Below are 20634 nucleotides of genomic sequence, written 5' to 3'. Positions count from 1 at the left end.
CTGACTTATCCAACTCTGAGAAACTGACTTCACTGTTCAGAGCTGAAGTAACCTGTCAAGGACATGAGGTTTAGTGTAACATGTATGCCAAGGAGTTAGGAAGTAGGCTCTAGAGCTCTCAATTGTGTTAGACCAGAGAAGACAACACTATGAAAGCATGGCCACTAAGAAAAATACACCGGTGTCAACCTATTGTAATGTTTTGCCTCACAGACAAGCAAATACAGCTGTGTTAGAAACAGTGAAGGTGCCTTCAAATAGGAGAGCCTTCTTCTTAGCGGTTGACACTGACATACTACACGACAGGATATCAGATGAGCTGTCTTTCGGAGCGTTGTCACCAAAGGACAGAGCTACTTTCCAATTTCTCCTTTACCTGACATATTGCTGCAAAGGCGAGGTTCTCCAAGTAACTCTGGAGAACACAGATTTCTGCAGTATGTCACCACCTATCAGAGAGGATTTTGCTCAGGGGCGCCTATTCTGTTTTATCCTAGACATGAGTAAGGAGGAGCCATGTGAAACAAATACGCCATCGTCTAGCCTCGCTGTACAGTCCCAGTTAAGCACACTGGCCGCCTCTGGTGATACGGATGGGATGTGTCCAGTACCCAGTTGCTCAGTCTCATGAACATGAGTGTGAACATGGATGTGTTCAGAGGAGATGACGCCAGGTCTGACACCAATTACGACACGTCCCCACATCAAGCAACTGACAATGACATGACAGAAGCCTTTGAGGAGGCGTTCAACGCTTTCATGCGACTGCAATTGGTTAGGAAAAGGGCATCATCCATCAACAATGCTATGATAGTGATGAGAGACAGCAAGGGAGAGCTAGGCTCCATGTTCGACTGGGTGGATATCCGCAGTGATACACTGAATGCTACCAAGGTGGATAGGAAGAAGGTGAAGGAACTACAGGGTTCCATGTACACCCCAGCCTGTCAGTCAGGGAGGCAGGTGGTTTTTCTTACCAGAGTCTATAATGGACCTAAATCTCAATGTTCTGGAGACCTCCATAGGGAGGATCACAGACAGTACAAGCAAAGGTGAATCCAAGAACTTGTTCCTAGCAATCATGTCTAAACTGACGAGCATGCAATGGCTGAAACAGAAGGTTGTTGAAACGTGCTACAACTCAACCATTCCCGAGGATATGAGATTTGTGGAAAGACTGAAACGTTTCACGGTCGATCTCAACAGGTCCTCGGGAAGCATGGATGTTGACATCAGAGGTCTCTTGGTATTCAGGTACTCTGTGGAGAAACTCATTGACAGGGAGAGCCCGGACCTATTTCTCAACTCTCTGATCCACAGGCACATGCCCGTCACCAAGAGCCGCATTGCCAGGGTATTACGTGATGTAAAGAGTAGACGCAGAACTAAAGCTATCGCGTCTTTGCTGAAGAAAGGACAGTGTTATTGCAAGACAATGCTCACCAAGGACCACATTGGAGAGTGTAGCGGAGAGTGTCAGACCTCATATTCCTGTTTCTACAACGCCTCAGAGCATCACCCCTTCATTGTGAGTAAAGACGACCACAGCTACTACTTTGCGCACCTGTACCCTCATCTGGGAAAACTGGAGCGCCTCAGCAAGGAAATGAAAGTCAGGTACAGAGGCCGCAGACAGTTCGAGAGCATAGTGGATATGGTGTTCAATATCCTTGTCAGGCACCAGTTCAGTGAGAAAGACTCACTATACCAAGGTTTGACAGACGTGATAGACGACAACATGAGAAACTCGAGCTTGTCTCTCGGTCACGACCTCACCGAGATACACGAGTCGCTATACCTGGCGCCTGGCAATGACGATGACTATCCGGAGCATTCGGACCCTCTGAATCCGGTGAAAGTGTACGACCAAGCATTGGTGCGCTACTTGTTCTGTGACAGCCTTCAAGTGGGCAGGTTGTTTCAGGCGTCTACAACGTTCAATTACATTATCACCAACACCGCTCCCAGGTACACCATCGAACGGATTATGCTCTTAAACGTTACGGGTCCCGGTGAAGGTAAGAGTTACGCAAACAACGTGCTAAACTACCAGTTCAGGAAGGTAAAAGGCTGCATAGAGACTCTAACTTCTTTCACCCCGCAATCTTTCAAGTACAAGCAGAAGAGGAACTCGTGTGTAGTCATGATAGACGATGCTCATATATCACACGAGAAGAACTTGAAATCAGTCGACAAAGAGTCCAACGTGATCCCCAATACGTTCAAGAACCTGTTAGACACCAGCGTACTGGAGAGCGATGTGGTAACCAGAGACATGAGCAGCGGCAAGGTGGACACTGTGAAGTACCACGCTGTCCACAACTGCGGCTTTGTGTGGAACACCAACACAATGGGCTTTGTGAGCGACGCTTGGGCCGACCGGTGTCTGATCATGGAATCTGAGTTTCCCGAGCATGTAACTCGCACGCGTAGCACCAATCAGATACAGGACACAGTAGTCAAACTCAAGATGGACCGTATAGCTGCAGTGTGTCTGTATAGGCAGAACCTGATACAGTCAGCGACCATGATTGCAGAGTCCGAGATAATGCAGTTCGGTGTGAGGTTCGACACCAGCAGGGATGCATGCCTTGCAGCATTATACGATAGTCACATTGTGTGCACGGGAGTCGTCAGTCGGAGGGTTTCGTTCTGCATCAACCAGCTTGTGTTTGCTGAGGCCATGAAGTTGGCATGCCACTTTGTCTTTGACATATGGATCCCTCCGTGGACAGAGATTCCAGATGAGAAGGATTATCCCCACCTGAGGGGTTACATGAAGCAGATGAACAAGAACAGGCTGAAAGCTCTGAACCAGCTTTCCTTCGGACAGATCTGCCTAGAGACCAACGCTGTCTACAAGCTGTGCACTGCGGCCTGTCTTCCGGACATATGTCCCCGTGCGGTCGACATACAGGGTAACTTTGCCTGCAAGGTGCTAGGGTACATCTTAACCCAGATCCATGAGCAGCAGCTGAAGACTAGTTTGAAAAATGGACACCTGTCCATTTTGGGTATAGATGCCATGTTTTTTTCTGATAAAGAGATCAAGGGTGGCAACGATGTTGCGAACGGGATGCTTTTGCTGTGCTCCACATGCAAGGTCCCGGCTCGGCAGGGTACGAACTCTGCTATAACAACTTACAAGCTGTGTACGTACAGATACGCCACAAACCACAATGCTCCGCATATCAGGAGAGGAGCCTCTAATCATTGCAAGAAAGTAGGTTCTGTCACAGTTCCACTTGAAGCGGTATATGATATCCTTGCCCTATACGCTCCAAGGTCTCACTCAGGCTTTTGGGATCAGTTGGGTGAAGCTATGGTGGAGGCTTACGAGAAAGGACACTTCCAGGACGTGAATGCTTTTGGGCAGTTTGCCAATGAAAGCAGTGAAGATCAGCCGCCTATGCCAAGATTGATATTCACCTTGGACTTCAACAAGGATCCGCTGCGGTCCCTAATACTGGAAGCCACGGCTGCAATAGAACCACTAAACGAACTCACTTTCAACAAGTGCGTGCTGGGAGGGGAGACTTTCCAGTGCTCTGCTCCCTTGTATTATGGGGGGGTTGTCAGAAAGGCAATGTCGCCGAATGCACCTAAGGAAGCCTATGATAAAAGACACCTGAAAGAATCTAGACTAGGCCTGAGAGGCACCTTTCACGGACCCAGACTGAGCGTTTACTCAGCGGAGTACTCTGGTGTACCCGTGAAAAACGTTAGCTCGTTTTGCACCACACGGACCGTGTATCACCAGGAAAAGATACTGTTGAGAGTCAACCGAGACACTCGCGGTCACTTAGCTGAGTTAGAGGAGGATTGGGAGTGGAAGGACGCGACCGACGTGTTCAACAAGGTTCACGGCACTGACGTGTTCTCGGTTGAGATGTTGAAACGGGACTACGCTGCGACAATGGTGGATGTAAAGGGAGAGTTGATAACTGCAAGGCCTTGGCATTCCCGGAAACTCTGTGCCATGACAACTGGACTGCTCGAGGCAAACGGGCGCTCAGCACTTGCCCTGAGAAAGGGTATGAGGCCTGCTAGTGACACACAAGAATGTAGGACTCAGAAGCAACGTCTAGATCAAGTACCCAGGACAAGTAGCAAGGGACATAAAAGGACTAATAATGATCACCAGCCCAGAGGCTCTGTGGAAAGGCTGAGAGTGGAAAAAAGAAAACGCCCCAGGTTCGAGGGTGTAGACAACAGCTGAGACTAATGTGAGAGCAGATGCCCATATAAATTGGTAGACCCTGAATGGTTGTTGTGACATATAACAAAGACCATGTAAATAACACCATGTAAATAAAGTGTACATGCAACCCAGTAACCTCTGTATAATGATTATGTTATTATATCACCCTCTTTGATATGATATGGCAAATGTCCTTTATGGGTATGACAGATTATGACTGGATGAAGAGATCACACGTTGGACAACTGTTTACTTTGCTTTCATTTATCATGTGTCATAAGCAGTGACATTAGGTACAAAAGGGTCTACATCTCAGACGTATTCAGTCATTGACTGCAGGCACATAGACTTGTTCACACATACAACCAACGACAACCTGGTTAATTGTAAAGCTATCTATATCAGTCCACAGTGTTCACAGTGAACCTTATGCTCTCTAAGTTACATTTCCATAAAGTCATACTATTTTACAATACGTTACAGACTACGTTGGACTGTGCATCATACATCATGTATTCTCGGTCTAGATCTCTTCAACAGCACCGACGAGAGAGGCGAGAGAGGCAGCAGAGGCGGGAGAAGGTTAAGCTCAACCCTCTAGTTAGTAAGTGCCTCAGTGTCATGGGAATGTCCCGCTTTGCCATGTCGTTTGAGAACACGAGTTTCATCCAGTTCATCCGCATGCCTGTGGATCAGTACAGGGTGTACGGGGATGATTTTGTCAGCTCTTACACAGCACTACTCGAGAGGATAGAAGCTCTATGTGCCAGCGCCTTCTTGATGTTAGATGACATGAGCACAACCGGACACGTCAGGTTGGATGACCCTGAGCAGAACAGCCTTGCTGTGAGGCAGACGTGTCCAACCTGGGTCGAGTACAACACTTTGAGGTTGGATGATCCTGAGCAGAACAGCCTTGCTGTGAGGCAGACGTGTCCAACATGGGCCGATAACAGCCAAGACCTATTTGCTGATAGTGATCCTTCGATGCATCATACAGATGTTATCAACAACCAGAACTCGGACATCACCCCAAAGATCCAGTGTAGAGACTTCTTTGATATGTCCTTGCATAACAATGCTCAGCTCTTCGACGTATGCCCCCATCGAGTGGGCGAGTGCGATCGATATCAAACCTAGGTTGTCAAACCATGGATATGACTGTGGATATGGTGTAGTTTCAGCACAATGGTGTTTCAGTGACTATATTTTATGTTTTAATAAACTGCACATGTCTAACATTCAGCTAAAGTGGGTTTGTCATGTTTTATTCAGAATCATACACAGTATACATTTAGTTTAGATATGTCTTTCACAGAGATGGCACACACACAATGTCCACATGTAACAGTGATATTACATATCATGGATGATTCAAGGTCATTTATCAGTGGTAACAACTTCAACAGCATCATGACATCCAGCCTCTCGCCTACTGCCTGAGGTCCAAGTTCATTTTTGGCATACAGTAGCTGGGCTTGTTGCACACATAGAAATGTCCCTTCTTTGGGGGGGATTACACCTAGTCATTACAGATACACCTTGTGGATTGTTCGGACTAGCAGGCTGTGTTTGCACCAGTGCCCTTTCGCTCAGGTGGAGGAGTATCTCTGCTTCGGAGACTAAAGGCGCTTTGGGCACCCCTGCGGGCCCTCATAATTAGATACAAGGTGGGACTGGTGATACAGTGCATGTTCCCTATAGCTATGCAGACATTGAGCACCACGTACTTCACCTCCTCACACTGGACATGGGAGCGGTAGTAAATGGTGCTTGCAATGAAGGGTAGCCAGCAGCACATAAAGAACGTGGCAGTGAGAAAGGTCAAGATCTGTGCCCGTTTCATCTTGAGTCCAAACAAATTCCGTTTCACGTGCTGTCTGACACTGTACACTATCATGCCGTTGCAGTAAACGAGAACGACAATAGGTATGATGAAACAAATGCTCATCCTCACCCAGAAGACTGTAAGCCAGAGACTCGGATGCATAGCGTTGACACAGATCATGTTAGTCTCGGATATGGGACGAACAGTGTAATAGCAGATGTCCAAGAGAGCCGAGAGCATGGGTACACAGGCACACAATCGAGCCACGATTCTCCTTCTGCTTGCAGCACGTCTGTTCACCAGACACTTCAGTGTTGTCCTGTTGTGTACCACCTTCATGTATCTCTCTATGTTGATATAGACCATGAGAAATATTCCGTACTGGAAACAGAACTGTAAGGAATAAGGGAACAAAGGACATGTCGTTAGTTGAGCTGGTTGGACATGCTTATGTGTACATGTCCTCATGGGCTAAGATTGCTGTTACCTACCGAGATCACCCCTTTCAGCAGTTTGCACATCACGAAGCCAAACACCCAGCCCCTCACGAGAATCGTCTGCGTAACCCACACTGGGATAGTCAGCAAAGTGGCTATGTCACAGACCCCCAGATGTGAAAATAAGACGTCGACATCACTGAGGACCTTCCTTTGCCTCCCCGAGTACTTTGAACAGGAACAGTAGAGCGTGATGACCATGTATAAATTGACAACCAAGCCCGTGATCATAACCAGCGTGTGAAAGAAAGGGATGTAAATGGTGCGACTGTATTCATAGAGACTATAACAATGTGAATCCGACTCTGGGTAGTGTGATGGTCTATTCAACATTGTAACATTATCCAGTGTGACATTGGCAAGTGAGTCCATTGTAGAGCTGTAGGTATATAGCAGGCCACTGACACCTTTGGTAACAGGACACGAGCCTTTATAAGACATGTCTATGGTAAGTGGAACTGTAGAACCAAGCTCATTTGTCCAGCCAATAAATGTCACATCTATGGAGTTCCGGATGTCCAACCACTGCTGGTGATCCAACCAATGGAATTTGGAGCATCAATACAAAGCTCCGTCGTCCAACCACTGCTGGATAGCCCAATCCCTGCTGTGACATTGAAGGAGCCTTTAACACACCTCATAAGTGATATCGGCCTCTCCCTTCACCTCTCCCTTCACCTCTACTATGGCGGATAGTGTGTCTGTGGACACCACCTTCTCATGTGATGCATGGTGTGGGCATGTGAGTCATCAACCAGTCTCTTCAGAGATGATCAAGAAGCTTTACTTGAACAAGGCTGGTGTTGATGATGAATGTGATGACTTTTGGGAAGGTGCAGCTGTGTTCATGGACAGTATTTTGAAAGAAACACCTCTACGTTTCCAATACGGAAACAGTTGTTTTACCAATTTGATAGAAAACATGTCACATCTAACTGTGTCCGGGATGAATGACATCCTAGCAGTGGGCAGTGGGTTCGGGTTAACCGAATGCTACATTGCTTACAAGGTACTTGGTGCAACGACAGTTCATATGACGGACATCGAGCCTCCTCACCGCATGGTGGAAAAACTGTCCTGTGTCGACGCAGTTGAAAAGTACACTGGAGCGGACACCTTGATGTTTATATACCCCTGTTTTCATGCTAGCGGCTACGAAGGAGTCATCCGATCATTCAAAGGGCAGTACATTGTACTGGTAGGGGAGATGTGTGTCTCTGGCCATACAAATCCTGGTGATCTTTTGGAACAGATTAGTGAATGTTTCGAAAAAGTTGCACACGTGGACATGCGTCGAGCGAAACGCTCTTATGGGTGTCACGAGAGTCTGGCTATATACAGCAGATGTTCGTAAATGTGAAACGTGGTGTAGTTCATGCGCCTCTGTTGAGCCACTAGTCACAGTTCCATTTGCCGTATATCTCTACAATTGTCCAACCTCTTGTCTTACAACTGCACAAGGAACTGTTCTGACCTATTAACGTCTCCGAATTTTTGCAGACAGCACAATCTCATTCCAGATCGTATCAGATAGTTAGGTCCTACTGCATATTCTATGATGGCCAAAGCCCTGGTGGACCAGCGGCGACATGGCCTTGACACAGGGAAACAAACTGTACCGATAGCTTTGTGTTCCACTCGATCCAAGCTGGAAAGAGACACTCGGGAGCTTCTAGACCGTATGATCGCACTGGGTATGCCTCCACCCATGTTCAAACTGAACTACACCGTGAGACTTTCAGGCTTTGCCAGATACAAGACAACTATGACCTGTCTAGGTTTTCCAGGATTGAATAGAACCTTGAATGAGATACAGACACTGCGCTCTGAACACCACACCTTCCACCGCCTTATGCACGAGGTACAAGCACCGTGTGTTTATTATCTGGAGAAGGGGAGAAGTGCCGTCAGTGAGCCTCAAACTCCGCTCAGCTCGGAGTTCATCTGCCCCAGACAAATGGACAACGGAGACTTCGATTTAACAATCACCTTAAGCGTCGATCAAGCTCTCACACATCACACCAACATTGATGTCCACAACAACTGCTCCGATGATCTCAAGGAGACCTTGACAATGGACACTCATGAGGACCTTTGTAAGGTCTGGAGGTCTATGGAGAGGGTTGTCTATTATGTGTTGTTCAACACCTTCCATGCGGTCTTACAAGGACACCAGTAAACGACACACAGAAGGCGTGACTGGTCTCCCTTGCCTGGAAGCCTTGTGACTTGATGTTTCATGGAAGCACTTTTATCAAATGTGTTGGTTTTGTAACATATTTTATTACTGTAATAGATACATCCTTGCCAAGGGAGTGTAACATCTATCCAACCGTAACTCGTATACTTAACAGTGACTCCGGTTAATAGTATTGCAACTGGTTTGAATCCCAGCACAGTCAGTACAGGTGATACAATGTCGAACACAAGAGGTGCTTACGGTACTTTCTCTGTGGATTACATAGTGATTAGAGGGGGTAAACAGGAGCTCGACTCACATGGTCTGTTTATGAATGACACTGTGATGGATAAAGATTTTAAGTACGACTTCTTAGTAGACCTGGACTCATCGTATAGGGGAGAGTACAGCTCTATTCTGGACCAAGAGCTGCTTGTTCATGAATACACACGGTACATAACCAATAGACTGAAGGGCTTTGAAAGCACATGCCAGCAAGAGGAACGGCGCATACTGTTTGTGTCTTCCAGTTACATACCCAGACCCTTGATCTCGATCACAGGAGCTAGGAAGGACATGATATCCTGTTTTTTCAAATGTTTCAACAAGGTGTATGTGGTGAACGGAGAGTCATTGTGCAACCCGGTGTTTGTGGACAAGTGGAGTGCTGAACAACAGCTCCCTGACTATCTGCTGGATGCTGATGCTGTTCTGGACAGTTACATACCTGTGCCTTTGAGCAACGCAAAACGTTTATCACTCATGTCCGGTGAGCAGGAGGAGGACATTCAATTGGATACGTATCTCCTGTACACAGAGGACCATATCACCTATATCACAATGTCTCAGTATGTCATGCGTCTTAAGCTACAGTGGAGATCTAAGGCTGGAGTGTTCGAGAGGAAGCGTAACTGTCAGTATGTGGTACAGCCCTGTGGTGGAATTGTCTTTATCCGTGAATTTCACTCCTTGAAGAGTGTGTTTCTCTTGAACAAACTTATTTCCTTGTTAGCGTATATATTTTGATCCTGATTCAGTAGGCTATGTAGCATATACATTTGGGTCTATATGTATCATTTATTGTAATAAACAGTGACACCTGTGTATGAGACTTTGTATTGCGTTTCACACTCAACACTTTACTACTAGTCCAGCATTCCCATACCTGATCCTGTGTCCACAAACGTTGGTTGGAAATATGGGATAACCACTCTCTTTACACACCCAGAGCTACAATGTTATCAGTGTTTTGGTGACAGAGCTAGGATGAAGCTCTCTGGAACCCCTGTACGTGGACTTGTCAGTTGTATGTATCTTAATCATACCCCTCATAGACTTCACATTGGGTAGGTTGAATCAGCCATAGGTGGATGATACATAGATGTAAGGGGAAGGGGATGTGTTTCATGGGGTATAAAAGGAAGCAACTGCTCCCGCAGGAGCCTTTCATAGGCTGCACTCTCTGTAAACACAGTCAAGAATCCACTCTGTCTTGCACTTGTATAGAACCGGCCACTATGGAAATGCACATTGTTATCAACATGTGTATGCTGTTCACTGCAGCAAGTACATTTGAGTGTTGTGCGTTGACAAGAGCGCCAGGTCTTACACCTGAGAGACCTGAACCCATCACCATTGTAGCAACAATGGGAAACACTGTCAAGTTGCCGGGATACTTGGAGAGTCCCGCTGAGCCTTTCTATAAAAACAATAACGTTGTGCATGCTAGGGAACACATATATGAGGTTACGGCAACCCCAGTGGGGTCCCAGGTTATAATTCGCTTCCTCACGTGCACCGACGAAGGCACTTACAGGATAGGAAATGAGACCTTCACTCTGAGTGTGAAGTCAGGCACATGTGCTATGTTCTACTATACTGCCAAGGTTGACACGGTTAAGAGGGCAGCCTTTGTTAAGCCGCTGAATGGTGTCATTACAATCTCTATGCTCTACATAGAACCTGGAAATCGCAACATGTGGAGTTTAATTGAAGTGTGGAATGACACTATGAGCAGAATGTTAAGCCCACACCAGTGCTGTATCATTATCAATGAAGGCACCACGTTCGGGGGATATGGTGATAAGCAATACCATTATTTCATGTATCAGAGACATGGGCAAGCTGACATGTCATGCTCCAATGTCCAACTAGCAGCCTCGGCGAGTGCCACCACCACTACAACAACCCGAAGAAACCCAATGTTGACCATGCCAGATCTGAAGGAGTTGGAGGATGTGAGGAGACCGGTGAAACTGCTCAACATCAGTGACAGTGTGTTGCACGTTCTTTCCTTTTAATTACAGTACTACTACTATTTGCATTGGGCTCAACCTGTCTCTCCCCTACAGGTATACGGAACCTGAAGAGGATGATAGACGGATTGGAAAAGTCTTGGCCGGCTGCTGGAACTAACCTCCAAACACACACCCTGACACCACTGTTCATTACGATGGCAACACTGATCATGTCCATTTAGTCATGTGCCGAATATATATGTTGCCTGTAGCTTGTCTTGTGTAGTGCAAGCAATAGTGTACCCTCTACTGTTGGACTTGTGTATATAACACTGACATATAGGACGCATGCGATGCATTTCTTATTAAATCATTTATTGATGATATACCTGCTTTTGTGACAGTACAATGATACCATATCAACCATGAATGTATAAGGATATTGAATAAACATGTAAAACGAGTCATCACACACTGTCCTGTTGGTGTTATTGTCTTCACCTCAACACCTCAACCACTCAGAACTTTTAGTGCGCTGTATCTGGTCTCTAACTATAACTTGGTCTTCCCTGGTCATATCAGCAGCACGCATCCATTCTGTGTCCTGAAGCAGCTCATGAGCCAAAAGTCTCTCTGGGGCATGGAATTTCAGCAATCTGAAGACTATCCTTTTCACCAGTTCACACTGCATCACTTTAGGCATTATGATGTCAGGGTAACAGGGTGTACTTGATGCACTGGGGTGGTCTTTGGGACATAGAGTCCTTGTGATAATCTCGTAGGTGGACATAGTCACACGTCTGGCGTCACCGCTAGCGAATGTAACCCTCCCTTCCATTGCATCCACTATCAAAACCCCTAGGCTCCACATGTCTATGGCACATGTGTACTCTGTAGATCTACGTCTTTCCAGGAACAATTCAGGGGCCCTGTACGTCTCGGTGACCACATTTGGGCTCATCCAGTTGGAGGACTGTCTAGAGAGGCCCATGTCAGCCACCTTCACTGTGAGATCTTCTGTCAGCAGCACGTTGTAAGGCGTCAGGTCCCTGTGTACTATATTCAGTCTGTGCATGTAGGACAGGGCATTAGCCACCTGTGCACTAAAGTGAGCAACGAAACTGAACGGGAGACACTCTTGGTAACGATCTTCTTCGTGGTACGAGTTCACACCGTATCCATTGTGGATCGCGTCACCCAAGGTGTAGGGTACGTAGGCCATGAGCATGGCTATCGTGTCATTATCTACAAAGCAATCGTGCATGTGAATCACATATGGGTGACCCCTTAGTGCTGCGAGACATGAGAGCTCTCTGACTGTTGTCTCCTCTACGCCGCGGGTGTGGTATTTCAAGGCATACTCCTTCCCAGTAGTCAGACAAGTAACTTTGTACACGGTTCCATATGCACCGTTGCCTAAAACAGGGCCTCTCTTGTATTTCTCCATTCTGTTTGGTATAGTGGTTCAGTTACAGTGGTTTATATATAGCCTCATTGACTTTTGAGGTGTTTGTTAAGGTCTGACCAAACAGTGCTGTGTATTCCACATCTGTCTGACCAATCCAACCACAGATGCACAAGTCAACCATGATGCTGCCTCAAGCTTGGTGATCCGACAATGGTTCCTTTGAGGAACCGATTAGGACAAGACAGTCCAGCCATTAATTTGTAATATAACCATGATGATGCTTGTAGCTTGGTAATTGGAACATAGTTTTGGAGGACCTGTCCTACAAACACCTGTTCTATCTTCCCTCACTATTAAAGGGTGCTGTTATCCTGCAAGAATGGCCCAGCACTTATACCGGTCTCACCTACACTTCCAGATAAATGGAACCTTCTCACCACAGAATGGTATCCTGTGCATAGAGACACTGTTAGAGAACACATCCTTTGACAATGGACCAGGCTCCAAGGGTCTGACAGACCTTAAGATGTGCATTAGGAAATACCTTGATTGCGCTGTAAGTCGTACACTGTCACTGTGTTAAATGGACAAGGATAAGGTAGTGAGCTTGTGTAACACATTGATTCTGTCTCCTTATCCCCCCCAAGGTTCAGAGACCCCAGGATAACGGAGTTCCACTTGCATTCCGCCTGAGTGGATATATCGCCGTGAGAGATCTCACCGAGTCCCAGTTCGGGAGCATAGCATGTCCGGGTCTGTCTATTTACACAGAGGGTAAAATCTGTTTTGGTTGTGCACAAAGCAAGGCTTTGACTGCTTTGGAAATGGCAATACTGTTCTATTTTACTCCCCTCTCACTATGTACTGGGTTGGACATGATGCATATATAAAGTGCTCCGCATGATGTGATAACCACTGAGTGCCACTCTCCACCCGCCGCTACGATTGACCGCTAAGTCGAGACTAAGACCGCTATGGGATCCAGGCTGTAACTTGTACCCGTGCAACACACTTGTTAACCAGAGTTGAACACATGGCTCCAGATGACACTTGTTCTGACACAATGAATGCTTGTGAACACTTTCTGTTGCAGTTGTACATGAAATACATGATGTTACCAGATGCACTCTGTGTTCGTGAGTTTTATTGTACACACACACTTCTGCAGCATTTCATCATTTTATTATTGTTCATTTGCAGTGGATCATTTGCAATGGATACAGACACAATGGTACATTGACATGGTTATATTCTCAACAATATAGAAGTGATACATAATAAAAGCAAACTTGCTCCACTATCCTGGCAATGCAGATTGGGCTATTTGTTACATGCCGGGTGTCCAACATCCACACCGGACCCTTCATCCGTGGCAGCTACCGGTTGTCCTACATCCACACCTGCTCCTTCCGAGCTTGCCCCTTCCACACTTGCTCCTTCCATCATCTTGCTCATATCCCTCCCCATTCCATCTAGTCCGCAGAGTGGCAGGTAGGTAGATAACAACACTCGGCACACCACATTCTTCATTGCGCACCAGATGTCTTCCATGTTATAACACCGTCCCTTGTTCAAGATGAGTATCATGTTCTTGGAACACCTAGGACCAGTCTCAATCCTAGTCTGATGCTGTAGAGTTTGATCAATCTCCATGGTAAGGCAAACATCAAAGTCGTCTTGGGTTGGTTGTTTGACGTCGCCGGAGCAGTTTGACACCGAAGAAGACGTTCCTGGAGCTTTGTCAGCAGCAGCACCTACGGCGCTTATAAATGACTTAGATACCATGTGAGCCCTATACATATAGGTGTGATAGGTGCTGTGCCTATACGGGCACTCGTGTATATCCTGCAACATGGCCATCATTCTTCTGTTGCCCTCCACAGAGATAAACGTATTGACTCTGTCGTAGCTTGACATCATCACTTTGAAAGTTAATGTGAAAGGAGGGCCTGATGTAGCAAATCCGACCATACGGTTGAACATATCATTAGCTGTATCGGTCTTATCGGCCGTATCACTCGTCTCAGCCCGAAGCCAGGGGCTGCTTTCGTCAGTTAACATCAGGAAGCGATTGCTACCTTGGCATACCAGTGGTAACATTGAAGGCTCCTGTGTGGGTTTGATATTGAAGCTTGAGTTCGATGCCATTTCAGAAGCTACTGTTGAAAGAGTATCTACACCACTAGCTTTTATAGGAAACATGATAGCCTAGAAGATGTGAGACACAACTATGATGGGAGGTTGGATTACCTGGCCAAGGTTCAGTTATAGAGTCTACAGTAGCAATAAAGCACAGATATGACAGTAGGACATGTCAAGCTAGGGTTCATGTATCCAACCTACACTGTGTGTAGGGGGAGGTTGTATCCACCGATGGATGTTTCAGTGTGGGTATGGAGAAGGTAGTGTCACTGTTCAAGGGGTCCGTTGACCAGACTCAACTACATGCACTCTGATTTTTCCTTAGTACTCACAATTGTATTCAACCTCTATACCAAGAAGGTGATTGTGCTCTATGTATACTGGATCAATGGAGGTATGTGACCATACAGCAGTGATGCAAGGTGTATCGAGTTTGACACTGGAAGGAGAAACCGTGTTGAGGCAAACTAAGCCGAAGGGTGTTGTTACTAGGTCTTCCCAGCTGGCATGCTCCACCAAGTGGCGTATTCTCGTGGACCCGTACGTCCCTTCTGCCTTGGAGGCTCTAGGTGCCAGACTGAATAACTTGACCTGCAGTTAAATACACATCTGGGTGTACCCGTCTGCCAGAGACCAAGGTCCGGACCTGCTATGCAACTGTCATGTTATGGGCCTAACTGAGTGCCACTGTCAGCAGACTACAATCCGTGGCTACTTCGAGACTATGATGCCAATGACACTCTGTGAGGTCGAGAAGCTGGTCGGGATCCCGTGTACCTTGTACAAGGTAGAACAGCGGCACGAATGTACCACTAAAAGCCTCATGTTCTGCAATGGCGACCACATATTCAACGAGTATAAGGGGTTGAGACGTGTTCACGTTTACCCAGAAGGATACACTGTGTTCAGCTACTTGAAGAATGACGGCCGTAGGATATTTGTCAAGACCGAACACTGGGGACATCTTTATTCATCTTCACATCTTCAGACGAAGTCAGAGTTTGATTATTTTTATGACACATACCGTCGTTTGAAGTCTCAGGCACCTTGTTAATTGCCGGTTTGTACTTGTTCTGGTAGACTTGCTTGTGTTTCCTGAAATGATTGTGACCCATATCTGTTGTAATTGCCATCGAAATAAACAATGATACCAGAGTTATTCTGTGTCCATGGGTTCTATTGTACACCATTAGATACAACCTCTACAGAAGAGAAAGTAGCGTAGTACATACACCCCACGGTTCCTTTCCTCACCCTATTAGCAACGGCCAAAAACACAATAGTGTTGCTTATGGTTCACAATGATTACAAAGGGACTATGTAGACCGGGCATGCTGTGAGCAGTGCAAGAGCAAGGTTCATTGATTATGCTACTGAACAACTAAGCAGTCCTTGGACACCACCCAGGGTCGACATATTCAGCCTTGGTTGCATGAATTAGCCATGCTTCGAGTTGTCAGCCTTGTTTGGAGGGATCACTCTTGCTTGGCTGTACAAGTCTTAAGCGGATACGAGCCGTAGATGCCATGTAGCCATGGTTAGAGGAGTCAGCTTTGGTTGGACAAGGGTGTATGTAGCTATGTTTGGAGGAATCAGCTTTGTTTGGACGAGGGGTGTTGTTGTATACCATAGCCTTGGTTGGAGGGGTCACAATAGGCACGGTCTGAAACTCATGTTTGGACAGGGTGTATGTAGCCATGTTTGGAGGAATCAGCTTTGGATGGACGAGGGGTGTTGTTGGATACCATAGTCTTGGTTGGATTGGTCACTATAGGCAGGGTCTGAAACTCATGGTTGGACAGGGTGTAACAATTAAGCAGTCCTGAATTAGGCATGGCTAGAGGAATTGGTCTGGGTTGGATCTACAAGTCTTAAGCGGAGAGGAGTCATAGTTGCCATGTAGCCATGTGTGGAGGGATCAGCTTTGTTTGGACAAGGGGTGTTGTTGGATACTATAGCCCTGGTCTGACGAGTCACTATAGGCAAGGCTGATACACATGGTTGGTGTTGGATGAATGGACTACTGAAAACCCCTTTAAAGGCATTGTTGGCCAGACTGTAACACCACACACTGAGTCTCTCTACTAGGCAGCATAGGGTACTTCCACCCATCCAAGGACACTGTACTACGTTACCCTGTGTCATAGTAGTAGTAACCATGTCTCAGTCACCAGTACCTGAGGACGCACATCTGGCCACACTTACAAAACAGACCTTACACCTAATGGAGAACTTGAACACTTTCACCTACATCTCTCTCATCACGTTATTTAATCTAGACACCAATGGCAGTCGCAGACTATATGACGTACTCTGCGCCCTGGAAGGTATTGGACTCGTGAGTAAAGATAGGAAGATATACACATGCAAACGACAAAGGTATCAGGTGCCGATATTTAGAAAATCTAGTATGAAGAAAAACATTGGAACGGTTTATCGGCATGTGCGCAATAACCCAGGGATGTTCACCTTGCAGGACTTGGTTACGAGATTTGATATTACACAACGTAGAATGTATGACATTTTCGGGGTGCTGAACGTAATTGGTGTTGTGATGAAAAGGAAGGTAGGATGCTACACATCTGCCCCACGGTCGTTGCGATCGGACTCCCAATGGAAACGGACTCTGGAAAGGATATGGGGTGATTCCTCTGAAGTGCAGGTCGTGGAGAATAATTTACCAGAGGTTATGTGCATTGACGCTATTGACATTGGTTCTGACACCCAGATCATCCAGATTGACTCCTCTGAATGGCAGTTGCTTTATGTCAACAATGATGGAGTGATATCCGAGTCCTATAACTTACCAGCGCGTATGTGTATCGACGCTAATGACATTGGTTCTGACACCCAGATCATCCAGATTGACTCCTCTGAATGCCAGTTGCTTTGTGTCGACAATGATGGCGTGATATCCGAGTCCTATGTCTTAGAGACCAATTCCATATTAGAGCCTGTGTGCCTCCCGGTGGAGTGGAACGGTACACAGAGAGACTGTACCAATGGTGAAGTGCAGTGCATAGACATCAACATTGAGTTTCATGGGTACAAGGGCACACTGAGAGACTCTCACAAAAGCCAGGTGCTGTGTATGGACACCGAGGACCTGCCACTTTACACCTTTGATACTCAGGACATCCTGATGAACATTCCTGAGGGCAGGGTTGATTGGACTAACACAGACAGTCTACTAGAGTCCTTATTGTGGTTAGATAAGGACTCTGACAGCAACCCTGAAACAGTCTTTGGTTTCCAACAGGAAGATTGTGAACAGGACAGTACCTGTCCTACACCCAAGTCTATCACTGATGTACTGCATATGACTTCACTCTGTCTGTAACTACACTGTTGTATTATACCATTGTACATATCCACGCTGTTTTATTACACCATTGTACATATCCATATATCCACTGTTGTATTATACCATTGTAAACATATATGTAACTCCACTGTTGTCGTAAACCATTGCAAATAAATTGTACACCTTGATGTACTTGTCTTGTGTAGTAGTTGTGCACTGCACTCGTGTTATTTTGTACAACTGACGCAGGCTCATAATAGACACAAAAAAACACAAATGCGGTTCACTACTTTATTAGCCTTTACGGTACATATGCCTAACATCATACTCAATCTCTACTATGGTGAGAAGCATCAAGTGTGAAGTGGTAACAGGTAAAGGACTCTTCTGAGAGTCACATAACCAAGAAGGTCATTGTTGCCCCAATACCAGCCAATCCAAAAATGGTCATGATGATGTTCCGACATCTGGACTCAGGTTCTGCTACTGGAAAGAACTCCACGAACCCATTCTGGAATATTTCAAAATAAATATTAGATTACAGGTATACCAAGACAAATGTTGGCATCTCTCAGTCATTACTGAACGTACCCAGGAGTTATGTTTGACTAGCCAGTCCTTGTGGTGAGTGACCAGGTACTCTGATATCTCCTCTCCCACCAAATCCACACAGTTGTCTCTCCCCTTGCCTCTCAAGTACCGGCACACCGCAGCCCCAAAAGATGTCAGGCTGGCAACACGGCCCCAGTTGACGGTCCCGTCTTCAAAGATGCTATGGGCTACTGCACTGAGGAACTTCACGTTATCCCCTCTGTCATCCACATAGAGTGTGTTGATCATACCTGTAACATCCATAGCGCAAACATGCTAAATTACTTTGTCACTGGCTTGGGTTAGCTGTTGGTGTCGTAACACAATACCTACCGTTGTATGTGTATCTGTGCTTCTCTAGTAACTGCCCGATAACTCTACTCATTGTTGACAGAGCTTTGCTTTCGTTCCACCTAGGTTTCAGAAGTCCCGTACATTGTCCTAGGACACATTTAATGAGTTGCCTGGTGTCGGTGTCCAGGGCTCCGGTCTGGTGCTGGTATATTTCCTGATGTGATATCTTCATTGTGTGCATGATTGTGTGCATTTATGAGTCGATGGTAGCCTATGGTACACCTATGACTGCAATGATAGTCTGCAGACGTGTTGACACTTATATATACATGAGGGGAGTTATTCACGCTAGCTCCAACACTGACAGAATGCAACATTTACACCAGGGGTAACATCGGCCTTGTGCAGTCGACCAGGACAAAGAGACAAGAGGATATCAAAGGCGTACTTCATGTTACGTTTATTTAAATAAAGCAACACTACAATCCCAGTACCGTACATGATATCGGCCATGCTCATAGAATGTATGCTCATACAATGTTTGTTACAGTAGAAGGTAATGTGCAACAACAAAAAAAAGGGCAACATGTCAAGGTATAAAAGTGAAAGTCTTCAGCCTCATCCGAAGTTCTTTGGTCATTTCATCGCAGTGAGGGTGATGTCCTTGGGAGGGTAGGTACCTTCCCTGGATGGTGAGGGCGCTGCAGACAACGCAGCGGTTCAGGTCGCTGATTGAAGTGTACCCATAAGCCGAGTTGGTGATGATGCTATCAGGGAATGCAATCTTTCCCCTCCTGTACCGTTCCTTCCCCAGTAAGAGCATCATCTCGTCTTCTCGATTCGTGTACCTATCGGTAAGGTACTTACAGCGTCCGCTTGTGTTGTACACGTGAAAGATGTGCTCACCTAGCAGGGTGTCGTTCTCAACAAAGTTCTTGATTTCGAGGTTACACATGAAACATTTGTGTGTGTCAACCGTATTTGGAAGGTGGTACATGTTGGCAGACTCTCCTAGTACACCAAAGTGTTTGCTGCCGTAAGCTAAGGAGCTATCCGTTTCGAGGTCTCCCCATCTGTACTCATGTTCAGGTCCTCTGCTAGTGAACAAAGGAGTGCTGTCGATAGACCCTGCCACTTTCAGATGCTTCAACGTTGCCTTGACGCGGTTACCAATGTCAGGACATGCCATGTAATGATCTTGGTCTGGTGGCGATGTACAGATGATGCAATGTTTTGTACCTGCGATTGTAACGTAGCCGTCGTTCGAGTACAACATGAAGTCAGGGAATGCTAACATCCCACTTTGGAACCTCAGCCTCCCTTGTAGGATGATAAGCTCCTTTTCACGTCCACTGTACTGGAGCTTCACATAGCGACACTGGCCTTCCCCGTGTCGCACGTGTTCATTTAATCCAGGGTCACCTCTTTTGTATCCAGACAGTACTATGTTACAATCAGCACACTTATATGTGTCATATGTTCCATCAACGCGCATCATAACATTAGGGTCTTTGAGTAAGTCATATTCATTCCTCCGACCTTTGAAACAGTTTTCTGGAGTGGTGTATTGAGGGGTTATAGTCTGGTTACTGTCCACCTCAAGTCTATGGTCGAAGACAGTCACGACCGTTGCAACCCCCTGAATTATCTGCACTTCTGGGACACACTCCAGTGTAGTCCTGCTGTAGTTTGGGTTCTGCATGGTTCACTACGCTCCACAAGGTGTTATAAAAGGTACTGATGGTTTGTGTAAAGTACACTGATAGCGAGGTGCAACATATCTCGGTCTTTTATACAAGTACACAAGGGGCCATGCCCCTAGGTTGTATAAGGGGATACGATTTGGGTGTATGGACTCTGGTTGGATCAGCCTAAGGCAAGCCATAGGACTGGGAACGGAGCGTCTAACCGATATCACACCCAGGGTGGGTGTCCAAATGAGCTATTTTATTC

At 46.2% G+C, this 20634-nt stretch overlaps 1 protein-coding gene across 1 annotated transcript; it reads right to left on the bottom strand.

The window, feature by feature from the left end:
* Window positions 1-18101: 18101 nt before the first annotated feature.
* Window positions 18102-18690, bottom strand: LOC118954888 (induced myeloid leukemia cell differentiation protein Mcl-1 homolog). The gene is made up of 2 exons (XM_036974068.1): window positions 18388-18690; window positions 18102-18307 (listed from the first exon to the last, which is right to left on the bottom strand). The coding sequence occupies exons 1-2, from the start codon at window positions 18649-18651 to the stop codon at window positions 18191-18193; spliced, it is 381 nt and encodes a 126-aa protein (XP_036829963.1). The 5' UTR covers window positions 18652-18690; the 3' UTR covers window positions 18102-18190.
* Between the last annotated feature and the right edge of the window lie 1944 nt (window positions 18691-20634).

The sequence above is a fragment of the Oncorhynchus mykiss genome, unplaced genomic scaffold, assembly GCF_013265735.2.
Source record: "Oncorhynchus mykiss isolate Arlee unplaced genomic scaffold, USDA_OmykA_1.1 un_scaffold_394, whole genome shotgun sequence".
Lineage (NCBI taxonomy): Eukaryota > Metazoa > Chordata > Actinopteri > Salmoniformes > Salmonidae > Oncorhynchus > Oncorhynchus mykiss.
This window is presented reverse-complemented; position numbering and strand designations above follow the sequence as displayed.